An 18,182-nucleotide genomic window follows, 5' to 3' on the forward strand; every position below is an offset into this window, starting at 1 on the left:
TGGTGAGTTGGAATGATACATCCATTTCTCTATGAAATATTTGCTACTAGACTGTTCATTTCTCTCTGAAATATTTGTTGAATGAATAAATAATTTGAAACTTCTACTTGATTTATGGAGGATGGAAAGGGGAGGGATGGAGAATCTTCCTGGAAGAAGTGGGGTTGGAAGGTTTATTTATTTATTTATTTATTTATTCATTTTTTGAGACAAGATCTCACTCTGTCATCCAGGCTGCACCAGTGTCCCAATCATAGCTCACTTCAGCCTCAAACTTCTGGGCTCAAAGGATCCTCCTGCCTAGGCCTTCTAAGTAGCTGGGAGTACAGGCGCGCGCCACCGCACCCGGACAATTTATTTAAAGTTTTTGCAGAGAGGAGGTCTTGCTATGTTGGCCAGGGAGGTCTTGAACTCCAGGCCTCAAGCAATCCTCCCGCCTCGGCCTCCCACAGTGCTGGGATTACTGGCGTGAGCCAACACGCCTGGCCGACAGGGTTCTTACATTTCTTTTCCAAGACGCCTGGCCGCAGCCCCGGCCACCGTTCTCTCAGCCTCAGAGCAGCGGGACCCCGCCCCCTCCTCCACGGTCCGGGCACCCGCAGATTCCGGGGCCACGGCGGCCACGCCCCCTCCCTTCCGCTTCCGGTTTCTCTCCAGTCATTCGGCTCAGTGCCCCGGTTCCGGCGCCGCCGGGTCTCGGTTCCGGATTTGTTGCCCGGGTGCCGGGACCGGGCCGGTCTCTCGGGCCGCCCCAGCCGCGCGCAGCAGCCCGAGGTGTCGGGACCCTCTGGACCTACCCTAGAGGGCCCCGCTGGGGGTCGGCCTCCGGTCTGGGCTCCCGGTCGCGCCGTCCTCGCCGCCCCATGGAGTCCCAGTGCGACTATTCGATGTACTTCCCGGCCGTGCCGCTGCCGCCGCGCGCGGAGCTGGCAGGGGATCCGGGCCGGTACCGGGCGCTGCCCCGGCGCAACCATCTGTACTTGGGGGAGACTGTCCGGTTTCTGCTGGTGTTGCGCTGCCGGGGCGGTGCGGGGTCCGGCGCCGGGGGCAGCCCGGGCTTGGGCTCCAGAGGAGCCTGGGCAGAACTGGCAACCGCCCTGGCCGCCCTGGCCTCGGTCAGCGCTGGAGGCGGGATGCCGGGTGGCGGCGGTGCCGGCGACCAGGATTCGGAGCCCCCAGGGGGAGGGGATCCTGGGGGTGGGGGTTTGTTCCGAGGCTGCAGCCCCCTTCTCACCCACGGCCCGGGCCCTGCTACCTCAGGGGGAGCGACCACGGTGAGGAGCTTTGGGGGACCCGGCACAGGGCGGAGGGGGTTTGCTGGGGGCGTAAGGCAGGAGGCAGATGACCTGCTGGTCTTAAAGGGAAAGGCTGCAGGCTGCCTCTGACTTGCTCCTGACCTCTTCACCCCTTTCCCAACCCCAGCTGCCTGTGGAGGAACCGATTGTTTCCACAGATGAGGTCATCTTCCCACTCACCGTTTCACTGGATAGACTGCCCCCAGGGACACCTAAGGCCAAGGTAAGATGAGCAAGGAGTGGAGCTGTTGTCCTAATTAAGACACCTTTTCCGGGCTCAGCCATCTGTCTTTCCTCTTGACAGATTGTAGTGACTGTGTGGAAGCGGGAGGTTGAGGCACCAGAGGTCAGAGATCAAGGCTACCTGCGATTGCTGCAGACCCGATCTCCTGGGGAGACATTCCGGGGCGAGCAGAGCGCTTTCAAGGCCCAAGGTGGGCAGGACAACGAAGAGGCGAAGGGCTAGAGTCTCTCGGAATTGAGGGAGAGAGGGGAGGGGTCACACTGGAAAGTGGCTAATGGGCTCTGAGAAGAGGAAGGTGAGAATTCTGGGTTGGAGGTGAGGTCAGCCCCCAGACCATCACTTCTTGCCCCCAACCCCTCCCGCAGTGAGCACGCTGCTGACTCTGCTGCCCCCTCCGGTTCTGAGATGCCGGCAGTTCACTGTGGCTGGAAAACACTTGACCGCGCTCAAGGGTAAGCAGGTCTGCCAGCTCCAGCCTCGGGGAGCAGCAAGGGAACTGATTGGATGCAGTTCCTCTGGGCAGGCTGGTGGGGTCCGGTTTTTTCTGGGTAAAGGTGGGGCCTGAGGGGTCCAGCTATTCTGAGCCAAGCTGGTCCTCTCCCACAGTGCTGAACAGCTCCTCTCAGGAGGAAATCTCCATCTGGGATATCCGAATCCTCCCCAACTTCAACGCCAGTTATCTACCTGTCATGCCCGATGGCTCTGTGCTGCTGGTGGACAATGTCTGGTGAGGTCCTGGGAGGGGCGAGGCTATGAAGTGGTGGGGATGGCTTCAGGGACTGAGCTCTGGCATGGGGAGACCATGCCTTGTTCTCTTTTCTGAGCTAGTCACCAGTCTGGGGAAGTCTCCATGGGCTCCTTCTGCCGCCTACCTGGGACCTCTGGCTGCTTCCCCTGCCCACTGAATGCCCTGGAGGAACACAACTTCCTGTTTCAGCTACGAGGGGGTGAGCAGCCCCCTCCAGGGGCCAAGGAGGTGAGCATAAGGGGCTGGTGTGTTCAAAGAAAAGTGATAAGGCAGTGGGAGGGAAAGACCATGCAGCTGACTCAAGATGGGAGGGGCACTCTTAATACCTGCCCCAACCCCCTTTGTCCCTCCCGCAGGGCCTGGAAGTTCCCCTGATTGCTGTGGTTCAGTGGTCCACCCCAAAGCTGCCCTTCACTCAGAGCATCTACACCCACTACCGGTGAGTGTGGATCCCGGAGGAACTGTGGCATTCGCCTTTGTGGCTTAACACACGCAGCCAGCATCCCTCTCTCACCACTCCTAGCCTGCCCAGTGTCCGCCTGGACCGCCCGTGTTTCGTGATGACCGCTTCTTGTGAGTCCCCTGTTCGGACCTACGAGCGATTCACTGTCACCTACACTTTGCTCAACAATCTCCAAGACTTCCTTGCTGTGAGGCTCGTGTGGACCCCAGAGCATGCACAGGCTGGTAGGTCAGCTGCCAGGTGGGGATCTGATCCCCAGGAAGGAGAAAAGAAAGGAAAAAGTCAGGGAGGCCGGACAGTGATAACAGCCAAACTTGGTGCCAGCCCCACCACAGGAGGTGACTTGTGGCAGGTGGCTTCCGCCCTGTACCTGGGTCATCTCCCCAGTGTCCTAGATGGAGAGTTTAGAGAGGCAGTGGGGCAGAGTGACTTTCAGGGCATACACACTGGAGCTGCACTTGCTGGTGTGAACTCTACTTCTCTCTTTTACTAGCTGTGTGACCTTGAATAAGTTACTTAACCTCTCTGGGTCTCAGAGTCCTCACCTCTAAAATACAGCAACTCATATCTCATGGGGTTGTCATGCAGATACTGAGTTAATATACATGACATGCCTTGCACACAGTAAGTATTAGCCGTTGTTATCTACAACATGCACAAAAGATAACGTTTGCTCAGTTTACTCCACAGAGTGGCTTTGAGAATCAGATGTGCTGGCGAAGGCCCTGTGGGAATGAGGAACGCTGTAGTGTTTGCTGGTCCCTGTTTCTGCCCCCAGGAAAGCAGCTGTGTGAGGAGGAGCGCCGGGCCATGCAGGCTGCCCTGGACTCCATCGTCTGCCACACGCCCCTCAACAACCTCGGCTTTTCCCGGAAGGGCAGCGCTCTCACCTTCAGTGTGGCCTTCCAGGCTCTGAGGACGGGACTCTTCGAGGTGGGCTGGGGAGGGTCTGAGCTGAGTGCTGAGTGATGCAGAATGCTGGGGTGGATGGAGGCAGGACCCTTAGATTTTAGGGATGAAATAAAAAGCTGGGCAGAGGGAAGGTGGGATTTAGATTTGACATCAGTCTGTCACGTGGGGAAGACCATTTGGAAGGAGGCCTGGGCCCTGGAAGCCGAGCTGGCATGCTGACCTGCGTCTCCCCCCAGCTAAGCCAGCACATGAAACTGAAGCTGCAGTTCACCGCCAGCGTGTCCCACCCTCCACCCGAGGCCCGGCCTCTCTCCCGCAAGAGCAGCCCCAGCAGCCCTGCTGTCCGGGACTTGGTGGAGAGGCATCAGGCTAGCCTGGGCCGCTCCCAGTCCTTCTCCCACCAGCAGCCTTCCCGAAGCCACCTCATGAGGTACAGAACCAGGGGGCGTGGCATGGGATGGGGTAGAGGCTGGGAGCAGGGAGGGTGCCGGGTCTGACCAGCGCCCACAGCCTCTGCCTTCCCCCAGGTCGGGCAGTGTGATGGAGCGCAGGGCCATCACGCCCCCTGTGGCCTCTCCTGTTGGCCGCCCCCTCTACCTGCCCCCGGACAAGGCTGTGTTGTCTCTGGACAAGATTGCCAAGCGCGAGTGCAAGGTCTTGGTGGTGGAACCCGTCAAGTAGCATCGTGCCAGCTCTGTTCCCTCTTACACTCCAGAGACCCAATGCCCCCAGAGGGGATCCCTGCTCCCGGGCTGTGCCTCCCCTGGGATGCCTCCCAGATGGGGGTGAAGAGGCCTGGCAGAGCTGCCTGTCTGTGTCTGCTGATCAGGGACGGGGGAAAAGCTGTGAAGTGGGCGGGCATGGCTGGGACTAAGCCACCAGTATTCCCCGAGTTCCTGTGGGGGGGGCTGGCCCCACCCCTAGGCCAGGGCAAGGGTTTCCAGAGCTCCCTTGCCCCCCGCCCTTTACCCTGGTTCTAAGTTTACAAAGTATCTTCCTCATTCCCTTTGAGTTCTTTCCCACCTCTGACATTCCCTCCCTCCCTCCTGCAGGGCTGAGATTAGAGGGTGGTGATGGCTAAGGGCCCCTGACAGTGACCGTCCTGTCTCAGGGGTTGGGGACAGGGCCAGGCAGGTGGCCTCCTGCCCCTCATGTTTACGTTTGCAGCCTGAAGCACTTTAAGTTGTTGTGGGTTTTTTTTTTTTTTTTTTTTTTTTTTTGGTCTGTTCCTGTAACTTATTCTCCAACTATTGCTTCCAACTGAAATAAGACTATTAAATGCCTGTTCAGGAGGGAGAAGGATGACTAGTTTGTGTACTGATGGGAAGAGCAGAAGTCGCCAGGGCTCAGAGTGACTCCCTTCCCCTCCAGCTTTTTCTGTTTCCCAGTTTTATAGCACACAGAGGCACCCCTGCCACACCCAACTTGGGCTAAAGTGCATGACTTTCTCCCCAGAAGGTGGAAGACAGACATGGGGTGTAACCATTCCCACACTAAACACACATGTCCCTGGGCTAGAGAACATCAGGCTCATGTTTATTAGGGAGGGAGGGAGGGAGCACAAAGGGAGGTCTCCTTGCCCTTGTTCTCCTTAACACAGCTCTCAGTCCCCAAGCTTCGGCCCATCCAGGTAGGGGTGGGAGGTGGGCGAGCAGAAGGCCCTAGTTCTAGCAGCAAGCCAAGACTGACGGCTGTGCCTGCCTCATCACAGAGGCCCAGGACCCAATCCGCTTCTCCGACCCTCACCCTCCGGCAGGCTCAGACATCAATGGGCTCCCGACCTCGGTTCTGCCGCTTCACCACAAACACCCTCTGTCCTGACACCGTCACCAGCAGCGTGTGTTCTCCAAAGACCACTGGAGGAGAGACACACCTTCCCCCGCCCCAGGAGAGGGAAGGGAGCACAGAGTTAGTGGGTGCAACAGACTCCATGGGGCGGGGCCACACGCACATTGGCTGGGATCAAAGCCAAAGAAATTCTATCGTTCCAGGCTCAGAGATTTGAAGATGAGTGGCCTCTGCTACATCTCCTTTCTCTTGCCTTCTCATTCACAATTCTGATACAGGGGAGTCCCAAAGGGAGGAAAGTGGCCAGACCAGAGACCCCAGGAGGAGATGGTGGGAGGCTGGGAGGAAGAAGAGAAGCCTCTGGAAGTGGCCCTTCCTCCCAGTACTACCACCAAGGGCAGGGACAGGGGCTCACCAGACAGGCGCTTGAAGGGCACATTCATGCCGTGGTGCAGCCGGAAACCGCAGGCCGTGCTGACCAGCTCAGAGATGGCACTGGCTGCTTGCTCGTCATTCTCCAGGTCCCCAGATGACTGCATGCAGACGGAGGAGGGAGGGGGCGGGCATTACGGCACAGGCTCGGGACGGAATTCCAGGCACAGTCCCCTTGGCTCTCACACTTAGACCATCTCCCCCTCGGCTTGCCAGTACCCTTGGGTCACCCAGCTTTGGAAAAAACCTGAAATCTCCCCCTATGATGTTGTTACCCTCCAGATGCCATCCTGTTTCCCGTAATACTGGACGTTCCCGGATGAGCAGCAGCTTATCCATCTCTCTTTTTTTCTGAGACGGAATCTCGTTCTGTCACCCACGCTGGAGTGCAGTGGTGCAATCTCGGCCTCTCGGGTTCAAGCGATTCTCCTGCCTTAGCCTCCCAAGTAGCTGAGATTACAGGTATATACCAGCATCACCACACCTGGCTAATTTTTTATATTTTTAGTAGAGACGAGGTTTTCCCATATTAATCAGCTGGTCTCAAACTCTTGACCTCAAATGATCTGCCCGCCTCAGCCTTCCAAAATGCTGGGATTACAGACGTAAGCCACCGTGCTTGGCCATCCATGTCTTTATTGACCATGCTTTTCTAACCCCATGAAACTGGATTTCTCCCATGTCCCTGCCTATTTGATAAAACCACATTCTCCGAAATGAATGCCTGCCCACCACTGACCTGTTAATGGCTCCATCTTTTTCTTAGTCTTCCCACTTGCTGCCCTGTTTGCACAATCTCCAACATAAACATTCCGTTTGTCCTTGAATCCCTCCCTCTGTTGACCCCGGAGTAAGTGATGGGACAGTGGCTTAGGGTTCCTCTTTTCTGGTGACTGTCTCAACTTCCTCTTCCCTCTTCCTTGATATGGGCCTCCACTAGATTTAGTTCCTTTTGCTGAGCTAGCAATATATATTAACTGCTATTTTACATCAAACTCAATGTCTAAAGTTGGGCCATCAAATTTCACCTTATCCTTATCCACCTCCTTTCCAGTCTACTTCCTTTTTTGATTTCTTGTTTGTTTGTGTTTTGAGATGGAGTCTCACTCTATTGCCCAGGCTGGAGTGCAGTGGTGCACTCTTGGCTTGCTGCAACCTCTGCCTCCTGGGTTCAAGCAATTCTCCTGCATGAACCTCCCAAGTAGCTGGGATTACAGGCATGTGCCTCCACGCCAGGCTAGTTTTTTGTATTTTCAGTAAAGATGGGGTTTCACCATGCTGGCTAGGCTGGTCTCAAACTCCTGACCTCAAGTGATCCACCCACCTCAGCCTCCCAAAGTGCTGGGATTATAGGTGTGAGCCACCACACAGGAACATGTTTCTTAAGGCATCATCACTCTTCCAGGCTTTAGAGTTCTAGCTAGAGAAGTATTTCTTTTATTACCTATTTCTAGTCATTAGCAAGATATACTGATTCCTCCTTTAAAATATCTTCTCCCAGCCAAGCACAGTAGCTCATACCTATAATCCCAGCACTTTGGGAGGCCAAGGCAGGAGGATTGATGGAGGCCAGGACTTCGAGACCAACCTGGGCAACATAGCAAGACCCCTGTCCCTATAAATTTTTTTTTTTAATGGCTGGGCGTGGTGGTGCTTGCCTATAGTTCTAGTTACTTGGGATGCTGAGGTGGGAGGATCGCTTGGGCCCAGGAGTTCAAGACTGCAATGAGATGTGATCACACTACTGCACTTCAGCCTGAGTGACAGCAAGACTCTGTCCTAAAAAAAAAAAAAAAAAGGGCCGGGCGCGGTGGCTCATGCCTGTAATCCCAGCACTTTGGGAGGCTGAGGTGGGCAGATCACAAGGTCAGGAGTTCGAGACCAGCCTGGCCAACATGGCAAAACCCCATCTCTACTAAAAATACAAAAATTAGCTGGGTGTGGTGGCACACGCCTGTAATCCTAGCTACTCAGGAGGCTTAGGCGGGAGAATCGCTTGAACCTGGGAGGCGGAGGTTGCCCTGAGCTGAGATCATGCCACTGCACTCCAGCCTGGGCCACACAGTGAGACTCTGTCTCAAAAAACAACAAAAACAAAAACAAAAACAAAACTCTTCTCTCCTTGCTCCTTCTTACTGCCACTTGCCTAGTCTCATCTCCTTTTTTCTTTTTTTTTTTTTTTTTGAGACGGAGTCTTGCTCTGTCACCCAGGCTGGAGTGCAGTGGTGCGATCTTGGCTAACTGCAACCTCCGCCTTCCTGGTTCACGCCATTCTCCCGCCTCAGCCTCCCAAGTAGCTGGCGCCCACCACCACGCCTGGCCAATTTTGTTTTTGTATTTTTAATAGAGACAGGGTTTCACCGTGTTGGCCAGGATGGTCTAGATCTCCTGACCTCGTGATCCACTCGCCTTGGCCTCCCAAAGTGCTGGGATTACTAAAGACGTGAGCCACCTATGCCCGGCCCAGTCTAATCTCTTAATGATGCCTCCTTCTGCCCATCTTCACATCACTAACAACAATATTGCTCAACCACCTCACTGGGTCTTGTTTCTGTTTAAAAAACGTTTCAAACTGTATTACCTCCAAGAAGAGTAAGTTCAAGTGTGTTAACCTGGCCTTGAAGATCCTTCACAATCAGATCCTCCCTGACCATATCCTCCTCTTCCCTCAAATCTTCCCAAATCTCTTCAGCACAGACTTACCATCAGTTCAGAAAGGTCAGTGCCACACACCTGCAAATATGTCCACCTCCCCACTGTAAATACTCTCCTTTAAGCTGAGCTGAATTCCTACCTCCAGGAAAGTTAGTTACCTTGTCATAACATGTTGAATTTTTAATATCCTGGATTCCTTCAATAGTCTTTTACCACCTGTATTGTTTTCAACACTTAACCTTAAGCTTTGTCTCTAGCTAAATCAAAAACATTTAGAGACCTAACACTATACAGTACTATGGAACAGAATACAAATGACTCTTTAAGAAATATCAAATAAAGGCCAGGGATGTTGGCTCACGCCTGTAATCCCAGCACTTTGGGAGGCTGAGGCAGGTGGATCACCTGAGGTCAGGAGTTTGAGACCAGCCTGGCTAACACGGTGAAACCCTGTTTCTACTAAAAATACAAAAAGTTAGCCGAGTGTGGTGGCACATGCCTGTAATCCCAGCTACTCGGGAGGCTGAGGCAGGACAATAGCTTGAACCCCGGAGGCGGAGGTTGCAGTGAGCCGAGATCGCACCACTGCACTCCAGCTTGGGGCAACAAGAATGAAACTCAGTTTCAAAAACTATAAATAAATAAATAAATAAATAAATAAATAAATCGCAACCGTTAGGAGACTAAGATTCCACAGACTGATTACTGAAAGTAATTGCAAAAACTGCAAATACTTTTGTACCAACCTAATAGATGCCAGACCGCAAACCAGGTAAAAGTCGAGAAAAGAAGGGCCAATATTAGAAGGGGTTACCGGGCTGTGTGCACTAAGGGACCCCCTCCCTTTCCCAGAACGCACCGCCAGCACTGCACCTTCACTCAGTACCAGGTAGCCGAGCTGGTCTGGGATTCGCTCCAGCCCCTGGGTCAGTGCAGAAGTCTAGTGGGTAAAGATGCAAGTAGTGAGAAGCATGCTAGAGGGATGGATGGCCCCTGATACCCTTCACCTACAAACCCAAGTCTCTTGATTGACGATGGCCCCAGGTTTTCTCATTCCCCAGCCAGGTCCTTTCCCGGCCCCCTTCCCCCTACATGGTCCTCAATACTGATCTTCCCGAGCCTCCATCTGCCCCCACTCTCGGCCCCCGGGCTCCCCTGGCCTTCCACGCTCCACCTATGCTACCCCGAGGGGACTTCGCTGCCCCACTGGCCCCTGCCCCCAGACCCTCTCTCCACCTCCCCGCCCCTGACCTGCAGACTACCCGCAGCCCCAGAACACCCTCCCATAGACCCCTCCCCAGCATTCCCGTCGCCATCCCTCCCATCTCCATCCCGTCTTCCTCCCCGAGCGGATAGGAGGTGAGGGTGGAGCGCAGACCCACGAGGGGGAAACCACACAGATTGGGGAGCAGAGACGCGGAACCCCCAGCGGGTCCTCCCGCGCATGCGTCCTCACTCACCATCGCAGTCTCCGGTGCTGGTGGAGCTCCCTACCAGATAGGTAGCTTCCGGCTTCAGGCCCCGGTCACGTGCTCGCACCCGGCGCGCTCCTCCTTCTGCTTGCTTCCCTACCCTTTAGCCGCGCCTCTAGCATGAGGATTGGATCGTGGCCACGTCGTCAGACCCAACCAGCCAGTGCGAAGCGCTCCTTCCCGGAGGCGCACGTTGATTGGTGATATCCCCTCTTTAACACCCATCTCCCCGCCTCTCAGTCAGTGCCTGAGCGAGAGGAAGAGGGAGTTCGTCCGGGGAGGGGACGGTCTGGGGGGCCTGGGAGTGGGACAGGGTTGACCGTGTGGCCCCGCGCGCGCTTTCTAGAGTCTGGGTTCTGCCTGAACCAGGATGCCCGCCAGTGTGACCCCCCCAAACGAATGCCTTCCCAGATTTAAGACTGGACCCAAAAAACGTGATAATACAAGGAAATAACGTGCAATGCATGTAAAATCTATTCAAGGCTGGGCGCCGTGGCTCACGCCTGTAATCTCAGCGCTTTGCGAGGCGGAAGAGGACGGATGATTTCAGGGCAAGTTACAGACCAGCCTGAGTAACATAGCGAGACCCTCCCCAACCCCCTGCCTCCAACCACCTCTACAAAAAATAAGAAAATAAGCCGGGCGTGGTGCCTCGCGCCAGTAATTCCAGCTACTAAGGAGGCTGATGCAGGAGAATCTCTTGAACTCAGCAGTTGGAGTGCAGTGAGCTATTTTGGTGCCACTGCACTCCAGCCTGGGTGCCCTTCCTCTAAAAAATAAAAATTAAAAAAGCTATTCGAATGCTACCTTTTTTTTTTTTTTTTTTTGAGTCGGAGTCTCTTGTCACCCACGTTGGAGTGCAATGGCGTGATCTCTGGCTCAATACAACCTCCGCCTCCCAGGTTCAAGCAATTCTCCTGCCTCAGCCTCCCAAGTAGCTGGGATTACAGGCGCCCGCCACAATGCCCGGCTATTTTTATGTTTTTAGTAGAGACAGGGTTTCACCATATCGGCCCGGCTGGTCTCAAACTCCTGGCCTAGTGATCCGCCTGCCTCGGCCTCCCAAAGTGCTGGGATTACAGGCGTGAGCCGCCGCGCCCAACCTTCAAATGCTACTTTTATGCCTACTCAAGACCGCTCTTTGTTGAAGACAAGAATTTGTTCCCTTGGCCGGGCACAGTGGCTCACGACTGTAATCCCAGAACTTTGGGAGGCCGAGGCGGGCGGATCACGAGGTCAGAAGATCGAAACCATCCTGGCTAACACAGTGAAACCCCGTCCCTACTAAAAAATACAGAAAATTAGCTGGGCGTGGTGGCGGGCACCTGTAGTTCCAGCTACTCGGGAGGCTGAGGCAGGAGAATGGCGTGAACCCGGGAGGCGGAGCTTGCAGTGAGTCGAGATGCCACTGCACTCCAGCCTGGGAGACAGCGAGACTACATCTCAAAAAAAAAAAAAAAAAAAGAATTTGTTCCCAAAGCGGTTTTTTGTCCTCAGATTCAGTCCGGGACAATGTGATGGTGAATAGAATCCCCAGCTAGCCAATGTAGATACAATACTGAATATTCTCTGCAGGAAAAAATTAGAAACAGTACCTTGGAATGACACACACACACACACACACACACACACATACATACATATATCACACAATATATGTAAACATTGGAAATTTTTGTTTTAAATAATTTCTAGACCTGTTGCCGTATTAATGTGGTGGAGGCAGTGTTAGTGAGTAATATGAAGAGTGATTCTAGAAGCCTGAGCAACATAGCAAGACCCCATCTCTACAAATTTAAAAATTAACCAGGCATGATACCACACATGTAGTCCCAGCTACCGGGGAGGCTGAGGTGGGAGAATTGCTTGAGCCCAGGAGTTTGAAGCTGCAGTGAGCCATGATCATGCTACTGCACTCCAGACTGGGTAAAAGAGCAAGATTGTCTCAAAAACAAACCAAAAAAAATCTGAATATAGTAACAATTGTTGAAGTCTGGGTGTCTTTTAAGACTTGTTAGAAACAACAATTTCAAGGCTGGGCATGGTAGCTCACACCTGTAATCCCAGCAGTTTGGGAGACCAAGGCGGGTGGATCACCTGAGGTCAGGAGTTCAAGACCTGCCTGGCCAACATGGTGAAACCTCATCACTACAAAAAATACAAAAAAAAAAAAAAAAAAAATTAGGCAGGTGCAGTGGTACATGCCTGTAATCCCAGCTACTGGGGAGGCTGAGGCAGGAGAATCCTTGAACCTAGGAGGCGGAGGTTGCAATGAGCCAAGATTGTGCCATTGCACTCTGACCTGGGCAACAAGAATGAAACTCCGTCTCAAAAAAAAAAAAAAGATTTTGATGTAATAAATTATGGTGGCAGTATTCTTTTTTTTTTTTTTTTTTTTGAGGCGGAGTTTCACTCTTGTTGCCCAGGCTGGAGTGCAATGGCACGATCTCGGCTGACCGCAACCTCCGCCTCCCAGGTTCAAGCAATTCTTCTGCCTCAGCCTCCCTAGTAGCTGGGATTATAGGCATGTGCCACCAGGCCCAGCTAATTTTGTATTTTTAGTAGAGACGGGGTTTCCCATGTTGGTCAGGCTGGTCTCGAACTCCCGACCTCAGGTGATCCACCCGCCTCGGCCTCCCAAAGTGCTGGGATTACAGGCGAGAGCCACTGCGCCCAGCCAGTGGCAGTATTCTTGATATTTAACCATCTTTATTGCTTCTCGGCCTTCTGGCTAAGATCAAGTGATATTTAATCATCTTTGTGTTTCTGGAATAAAATCTACTGGAACAAACTATACTACCCATTTGTTGTACTGCTTTATTTAGAATTTTAAAAATCCATTATGATAAATGAGATTGGGCTATAGTTTCTTTTTGGTATATTATTTATCTGCTTTTGGTAGAAAGAGCAGGTTGCCAGAAAAAAATGAATCAGAGTTCCTTATCTTTTTTATCTATGATCTGCAAATCAAACTGGTTAGACCAACTCACACTCCTCTAGCAATGTGTCAGAGTTCCTGGTTATCTCCAGCTCCATTAACACTTGGTATTGCGACACTTTGTTTTTTTTTTTTTTGGAGACAGAGTCTCGTTCTGTTGCCCAGACTGGAGTGCAGTGGCGCAATCTCGGCTCACTGCAACCTCCGCCTCCCGGGTTCAAGCAATTCTTCTGCCTCAGCCTCTTGAGTAGCTGGGACTACAGGAGCGCACCACCACACCCAGCTAATTTTTATATTTTTAGTAGAGACAGGTTTCACCATGTTGGCTAGGATAGTCTCGATCTCTTGACCTCGTGATTTGCCCACGTCAGCCACCCAAAGTGTTGGGATTATAGGTATGAGCCACCACACCCAGCCAGTATTGCCACACTTTTAGATATGCGATGGCTTCTCATTGTGGTTTTTATTTGCATTTACCTAAATATTAATGAGGTTGATCACATTTTCAGACAGGTTTGTCTTTTGGGATATCATATTTTGTGAAGTATCAGTTCAACTTTTTTTTTTTTTTTTTTTTGAGACAGAGTCTCGCTATGTTGCTCAGGCTGTAGTGCAGTGGTGCACTCTCAGCTCACTGCAACCTCCGCCTCTCGGGTTGAAGCAATTCTCCTGCCTCAGCCTCCCAAGTAGCTGGGATTATAGGGGCATGTCGTCATCCCGGCTATTTTTTTTGTATTTTTAGTAGAGATGGGGTTTCATCGTGTTAGCCAGGATGATCTTGGTCTCCTAACCTCATGATCCGCCCGCCTCGGCCTCCCAAAGTGTTGGGATTACAGGCGTGAGCCACTGCACCCAGCCCTTTTTTTTTTTTTAAAGAAAGGATCTTGCTCTGTTGCACAGGCTTGAGTCCAGTGGTGTGATCATGGCTCACTGCAGCCTTGAACTCCTGGGCTGGAGCAATCCTCTCACCTTAGCCTCCTGAGAAGCTGGGACTACAGACATGCACCACCTCACGTGGCTAATTTTTTGATTTCTTGTAGAAACAGGGTCTCGCCATGTTGCCCAGGTTGGTCTCGAACTCCTGGGCTCAAGTGATCCGCCTGCCTCGGCCTCCCAAAGTGTTGGGATTATAGGTGTGAGCTGCCATGTCCAGTGTGACAAATGGCTTTACCTTTTTGAATGCCATTATGGACACATAGATTTTTATTGATTTGATGTAGCTCAATCAGTACAATCATTGTTTTCTCTAATATTCAAATGTTCACAATTTTTGCTGAGTTGGCTTGTGTCCTTTTTGATGTAACTCTGGCATTAGAAAGCTTCTCAGGCTTGGCTGGGCATGGTGGTTCACTCCTATAATTCTAGCACTTTCAGAGGCCGAGGCAGGTGGATCACGAGGCCAGGAGTTCAAGACCAGCCTGGCAAGATGGAGAAACCCCCATCTCTACTAAAAATACAAAAAATTAGCCGGGTGTGGTTGTGGGCGCCTGTAATCCCAGCTACTTGGGAGGCTATGGCACAGAATTGCCTGAACCTGGGAGGCGGAGGTTTCAGTGAGCCGAGATCGTGCCACTGCACTCCAGCCTGGGCAACAGAGCGAGACTCCGTCTCAAAAAAAAAAAAAAAAAAAAAAGCTTCTCAGGCTCACTTTGTACCTATTTATGCCCCAAACTTGGAATTTGTTGATTCTCTGAGGATTTGTGAGGAATTGGAAATGCATATCTGGGGATTGTGAGTGCCCATTTTTATGGGATAACATAGTTTCTAGGCCACTCTGCAGGCAGAAGATGTAGATAGATAAAAGATGGAGGCCGGGTGCGGTGGCTCACACCTGTAATCCAGCATTTTGGGAGGCCAAAGCGGGCAGATCGCTTTGGCTCAGGAGTTTGAGACCAGCCCGGCCAACATGGCCAAACCCTGTCTCTAATAAAAATTCAAAACATCGCTGCACGTGGAGGCAGGCACCTGTAATCCCAGCTACTCAGAAGGCTGAGGCAGGAGAATCACTTGAACCTGGGAGACGGAGGTTGCAGTAAGCCAGGATTGCACCACTGAACTCCAGCCCGGACGACAGAGCAAGACTCAGTCTCAAAAAAAAGAAAGCAATTATAAAACTACAGAATGAAGTTAAAGATAACTTTAGGGCCGGGCACGGTGGCTCACGCCTGTAATCCCAGCACTCTGGAAGACCGAGGTAGGCAGGGATCATGAGGTCAGGCGTTCCAGACCAGCCTGGTCAACATGTTGAAACCCCATCTCTACTGAAAATACAAAAATTAGCCGGGCGTGGTGGCATGTGCCTGTAATCCCAGGTACTCAGGAGGCTTAGGAGAATCACTTGAATCTAGGAGGCAGAGGTTGCAGTGAATGGAGATCATGACACTGCACTCCAGCCTGGGCAGCAGAACGCGACTCCTTCTCAATCAATCAGTCAATCAATCAATCAATAAAAAGATAACTTTATTGGTGACTAGGGTTGTGTCAAAAGAATTCAAAAGCCAACTTGAAGAGGCTTCCACTGGACAAAAAAGAAAAAAAATATTTTGAAATCAATCAGTACAATAACTGCAGTGAATTGAAATATAACAAACATGCCTAAATCCACGAATTTATTTTTAAATTTTTGTTTGTTATTGTTTGTTATAGAGATGAGGTCTCGCTATGTTGCCCAGGCTGGTCTTGAACTTCTGGTCTCAAGTGATCTGTCTGCCTCAACCTTGCACAGTGCTGGAATTTCAAGTGTGACCTGCACTGCCCGGCCACTGAGATCTTAAAATTAGACTTTTATTTCCTTGAACATAGTAAGCGTTACAATCTGTGTCTGATAATTCCAACATCTGGAGCCCTTGTGTGTCTGTGTGTGTATGTGTGTGTACATGTTTCTGTAGTCTGTTGTTTCTATTGTTCTGGCTGCCCTGCTTTATTACATGCCTTGTGATATTTGATTGTTTTCTGGACATTTTATTTGAAAAAATACTTTTATGTATACTGTAAGACCTAAGGCACTATTATCTTACTCTAAACAGTTTCTGCTATTAGATATCTAAGGTACTTAACAGTTCAGACACATGGTTTGAAGTTCTGTGGCCACACAGAAAAATTCCTGGGAGTACAGTCCACCCCAACAAACAGAGTAAAATTCTTCAGTTTTCAACCCAGTATAGCAACTGTTACATAGCGTCTTCCATTTGGTGAATGGTAAGCTCCAACTCCCATTGCTCTAATGCATGAAGCCACCAAAAATACATCTCTGCCTTTCAGTGAATGCCCATGGATTAGAGTCTTGACAAATAGCAGAAGATGCTTCTCTAAAGTTTACCTTCCCAGTTGCTGAAGGACTTTCACCCATGTTCACTCTATCTCTCTCTCTTTTTTTTTTTTTTTTTTTTTTTTTTGACACAGCGTCTCACCTTGTTACCCAGGCTAGAGTGCAGTGTCGCAATCTCAGCTTAGTGCAGCCTTGACCTCCCAGGTTCAAGAGATCCTCCTGCCTCAGCCCCTCAAGTAGCTGGGACTACAGGTGCATGCCACCACACCTGGCTGGGTTTTTTTGTTTTTGTTTTTGTTTTTTTTAAAGATGGGATCTCACTATGTTACCCAGGCTGGTGTGAAACTCCTGGGCTCAAGTGATCTTCCCACCTCGGCCTCCCACCTGCTGAGATCATAGGCATGAGCCACTGCACGCAGCCCACTCTACTCTTGAGAATGACAAAAGCCAAGCTTTATGTCTCTGCTGTGTTTACTCACGTTTGGGGTCAAGCCTCAAACGTGTTTGGGCTTGAATCAGCACTTTGGTTCTCTGGTGTTTGTCTTTGAGGATGCGTGCTTTGTATTTTATTTATTTTTATTTTATTTTTTTATTTTTATTTTTGAGTGGAGTCGCTCATCGCCAGACTGGAGTGCAGTGGCGGATCTCAGCTCACTGCAAGCTCCGCCTCCGGGGTTTCACATGCATTCTCCTGCCTCAGCCTCCCAAGTAGCACAGGTTACAGGTGCCCTTCATCCTTGACTGGTTTTTTGTATTTTTTTTTTAGTAGAGGCGGGGTTTCACCGTGTTAGCCAGGATGGTCTCGATCTCGACCTAAATCAGTCCACCGATCTCGGCCTCCCAAAATTAAGCTGGGATTACAGGCGAGCCGCGGCCCGGCCTGTTTATTTTGGAGGCCGGGTCGCTCTGTCACCAGGCTGGAGTGCGGTGGCACAATCTTGGCTCACTGCAACCCCTCACCTCCTGAGTTCAGCAATTCTCCTACCTCCAGCCTCCCAAGTAGCTGGGATTACAGGTGTGTGCTACCACACCTGGCTAATTTTTAACCATTTTTAGTAGAGATGGGGTTTTGCCATGTTGGCCGGGCTGGTCTTGAACTCCTGACCTCAGGTGATCCACCCACCTTGGCCTCCCAAAGTGCTGGGATTGCGGTGTGATCCAACATGCCCCAGCCATAAATATTTTTATTTTAAATCTTTTTTTTTTTTTTTTTTTTTTGAGATGGACTCTGCAGCTCTGGCCAGCCCAGGCTGGAGTGCAGTGGCGGGATCTCAGCCTCACTGCGGCTCGCCTCCCAGATTCACATCATTCTCCTGCCTCAGCCTCTGGTAGCTGGGACTACAGGCATACATACCTAAGCCCGGCTAGTTTTTTGTATTTTTAGTAGAGATGGGGTTTACGCCCGTGTTAGCCAGGATGGTCTCGATCTCCTGACCTCGTGATCCACCCATCTCGGCCTCCCAAAGTGCTGGGATTACAGGCTTGAGCCACCACGCCCGGCCTTAAATCTTTTTTCAGTTGTCTTTATTGGGGGTAGTCAGGCCAAAGCCACAGTTCATTTGCAGATTATTGGGGTTTTCCACTTAGTAAACAGCGTAGACCAACCTTTATTGGGAAATCTTATCTCCTCTTGGCTTTCATAATATCACTTCCTTCAATGCACACATGAGCAACTTGAAAATGAGGTCCATACGGGATCTATTTTGCTGGTGAGGGTGGTATTAGAGGCACCTGGCCCTCAATAGTGGTGGTAGTTTGCAAGGCTAGACTCCTGGCACAGAAAGGCATGCATCCTTGGTGCAGTGTGAATGATAGCAGGAGTCTCTCCTACCCCACTGAGTAGGGCTGCAGCAGTGGAGGTCTGAGCATGATTTTAGGGCATAGTTCCTGGAAGATCAGCATTCAGGTTTTCATCTCCAGTCTCCTAATACTTGTATGGGCTGCCCAGGATACTTTTATTAATTCCT

At 51.3% G+C, this 18,182-nt stretch overlaps 2 protein-coding genes across 5 annotated transcripts; one reads left to right on the forward strand and one right to left on the reverse strand.

Moving 5' to 3' along the window:
• The first annotated feature begins 643 nt into the window (after positions 1–643).
• Positions 644–4,961, forward strand: MAP11 (microtubule associated protein 11). Of its 2 annotated transcripts, none has more exons than XM_003895785.4 (11): positions 644–1,274; positions 1,423–1,518; positions 1,600–1,729; positions 1,905–1,991; positions 2,146–2,266; positions 2,368–2,515; positions 2,644–2,726; positions 2,811–2,974; positions 3,529–3,683; positions 3,899–4,092; positions 4,190–4,961. In XM_003895785.4, the coding sequence occupies exons 1-11, from the start codon at positions 864–866 to the stop codon at positions 4,341–4,343; spliced, it is 1,743 nt and encodes a 580-aa protein (XP_003895834.1). In that variant the 5' UTR covers positions 644–863; the 3' UTR covers positions 4,344–4,961. The 2 variants fall into 2 exon arrangements, with proteins under 2 accessions (XP_003895834.1, XP_003895835.1); XM_003895786.4 differs by having other exon boundaries at positions 644–774.
• Positions 4,962–5,177: 216 nt separating this feature from the next.
• Positions 5,178–10,127, reverse strand: LAMTOR4 (late endosomal/lysosomal adaptor, MAPK and MTOR activator 4). 3 transcript variants are annotated; one of them, XM_009202685.2, is made up of 4 exons: positions 9,998–10,127; positions 9,397–9,477; positions 5,866–5,983; positions 5,178–5,535 (listed from the first exon to the last, which is right to left on the reverse strand). In XM_009202685.2, the coding sequence occupies exons 1-4, from the start codon at positions 9,998–10,000 to the stop codon at positions 5,489–5,491; spliced, it is 249 nt and encodes an 82-aa protein (XP_009200949.1). In that variant the 5' UTR covers positions 10,001–10,127; the 3' UTR covers positions 5,178–5,488. The 3 variants fall into 3 exon arrangements, with proteins under 3 accessions (XP_009200949.1, XP_003895836.1, XP_021791372.1); XM_003895787.4 differs by having other exon boundaries at positions 5,178–5,518; positions 9,998–10,125; XM_021935680.1 differs by lacking the exon at positions 9,397–9,477 and having other exon boundaries at positions 5,178–5,518; positions 9,998–10,075.
• Between the last annotated feature and the right edge of the window lie 8,055 nt (positions 10,128–18,182).

This window comes from Papio anubis, chromosome 4 (assembly GCF_008728515.1).
Source record: "Papio anubis isolate 15944 chromosome 4, Panubis1.0, whole genome shotgun sequence".
Classification (NCBI taxonomy): domain Eukaryota; kingdom Metazoa; phylum Chordata; class Mammalia; order Primates; family Cercopithecidae; genus Papio; species Papio anubis.

What these genes read in the sequence shown, in the direction of transcription:
- LAMTOR4 (XM_003895787.4), bottom strand. An exon ending in GTGAAGGTGCAGTGCTGGCG is followed by an intron (nt 5,984 to 9,396) that starts GTGCGTTCTGGG and finishes GTCTGCATGCAG; the next exon opens with TCATCTGGGGACCTGGAGAA. An exon ending in GCCCTTCAAGCGCCTGTCTG is followed by an intron (nt 5,519 to 5,865) that starts GTGAGCCCCTGT and finishes TCTCTCCTCCAG; the next exon opens with TGGTCTTTGGAGAACACACG.
- MAP11 (XM_003895785.4), top strand. Translation starts at nt 864, where the DNA reads ATGGAGTCCCAGTGCGACTATTCGATGTACTTCCCGGCCGTGCCGCTG. An exon ending in CCTCAGGGGGAGCGACCACG is followed by an intron (nt 1,275 to 1,422) that starts GTGAGGAGCTTT and finishes TCCCAACCCCAG; the next exon opens with CTGCCTGTGGAGGAACCGAT. An exon ending in TGAGGACGGGACTCTTCGAG is followed by an intron (nt 3,684 to 3,898) that starts GTGGGCTGGGGA and finishes GTCTCCCCCCAG; the next exon opens with CTAAGCCAGCACATGAAACT.